General features: G+C 50.5%; 1 protein-coding gene across 1 annotated transcript; it reads left to right on the top strand.

Moving 5' to 3' along the window:
* Positions 1 to 267: 267 nt before the first annotated feature.
* On the top strand, positions 268 to 1,117 carry J4E84_008934 (uncharacterized protein; the record flags this gene model as incomplete). Its single annotated transcript, XM_049391501.1, has 3 exons — positions 268 to 419; positions 475 to 518; positions 600 to 1,117. 3 exons carry the CDS (start codon positions 268 to 270, stop codon positions 1,115 to 1,117), a joined length of 714 nt encoding a protein of 237 aa, XP_049240905.1.
* Positions 1,118 to 1,461: the final 344 nt, after the last annotated feature.

The raw sequence follows: 1,461 nt of genomic DNA, 5'->3' as shown, positions 1-1,461 counted from the left end.
GCATGCACTGCGCAGCAACATATTCTCTGCCTTGCGCATAGCCCCTCGGGGCCGTATAAGGTAGTATGCCATTACGCTCGCCAAATTGCGAGTGGTTTGAGCCAATGCCATGGCGTTTTCCAACCACACCATCTACTTTGTCGGGTTATTGAACGCATGCGGGGGCGAGATGATTCTGCTATATCAAACAACAATCAGTCCTCAAATGCCGGTATCTCGTCCCATATCTTTCCAAGGCTGTCTAGAACACTATATCCATTTGCAAACATGCTACCCTTTGATCCATTGACGAAAACGAACATCTTCCACTCCGATCTCGTCACAAGGCACTTGGCTGCGAACATCTCCCTCGTCGGTTTTGCTACCATACTCGTTGTGTTGCGGTTCATCACGAGACGAATCTGCAGGACTAAGATATGGTATGTGAAGACTCACAATGACTGCCAAAGGTCACATGATCTGACAAAGCTGTAGGTGGGATGACTTTGCCGCAGTGGTTTCACTGATCTTCACTATCGGTACGTACAAGCCGGTCAGGGCGCATCGCCCATACGATGCGATACCATACCGTTGGACCGGGACACTAACCAGCAACGCAGGCATGCTCGCAATGCACATCACAGATGCGAATTACGGGATGGGATACCAAACCAAAGAACTACCCATTGCCAACAGCATCTTTCTAGCTAAGCTGCTCATAGCTTACCAAGCTGTGTACTACGCCGCCGTCTCCAGCGTCAAGCTATCCTACCTCTTGTTCTACTTACGCTTTTTCACACTCAAGGAACATCGTATCTGGGTTTGGATATGCATGGGCTTGGTCGTAGCGTACTGGCTCGGTAGCATGCTTGCGACTTTTCTTTTGTGCACGCCTCTCGAGGCGAACTGGAACCCTCTTTTGGCCAAAAAGTACTGCCCGGATCACAAACACAGCACGGCATTCGTTGCGACTGGCATCTTCAACATGATAACCGATCTGATTATCATCCTGTTGCCCATACCATTCATCCGAAAACTACAAATGACTCGTGGTGCCAAGATTGGCTTGGTGGCGATCTTTGCAATAGGTCTACTGTACGAAACTCTGGGAGTCGCTTGCTCGGTATATGTCAGCTGATCTAAAGCGTAGTGTTACGGCCATTTCCATCCTTCGTATCGTTGTTATCTTCGACCTCCTTCATACCGCAGGCAACACTAAAAATCTGCCCTACGCAATGACCGACGCGGCTTTCTGGTCTGTCGCCGAGCCTGCTGTAGCCATCATCAACTGCTGCATCATGACTCTCCGCCCGCTCCTCAGACTCATGTCCCCTACCCGTCTGTGGACTTCCAACAGAGTCAGCCCCGCGGATGAAGTGAGCCATCCTGCAACTATCGGCGGGGGCTCTAAGCTCAGGCACAAGATTGGAGATGAGCATGACGAGTACCCGATCACTCTGTTAGAGGATGGGAATGTAGACG

Source organism: Alternaria hordeiaustralica (genome assembly GCF_023758085.1).
Source record: "Alternaria hordeiaustralica strain BMP 2776 chromosome Unknown scaffold_24, whole genome shotgun sequence".
NCBI classification, from domain to species: Eukaryota; Fungi; Ascomycota; class Dothideomycetes; order Pleosporales; family Pleosporaceae; genus Alternaria; species Alternaria hordeiaustralica.
Note: the sequence above shows the minus strand (reverse complement) of the source record. Positions and strands in the feature narration are given on the sequence as shown.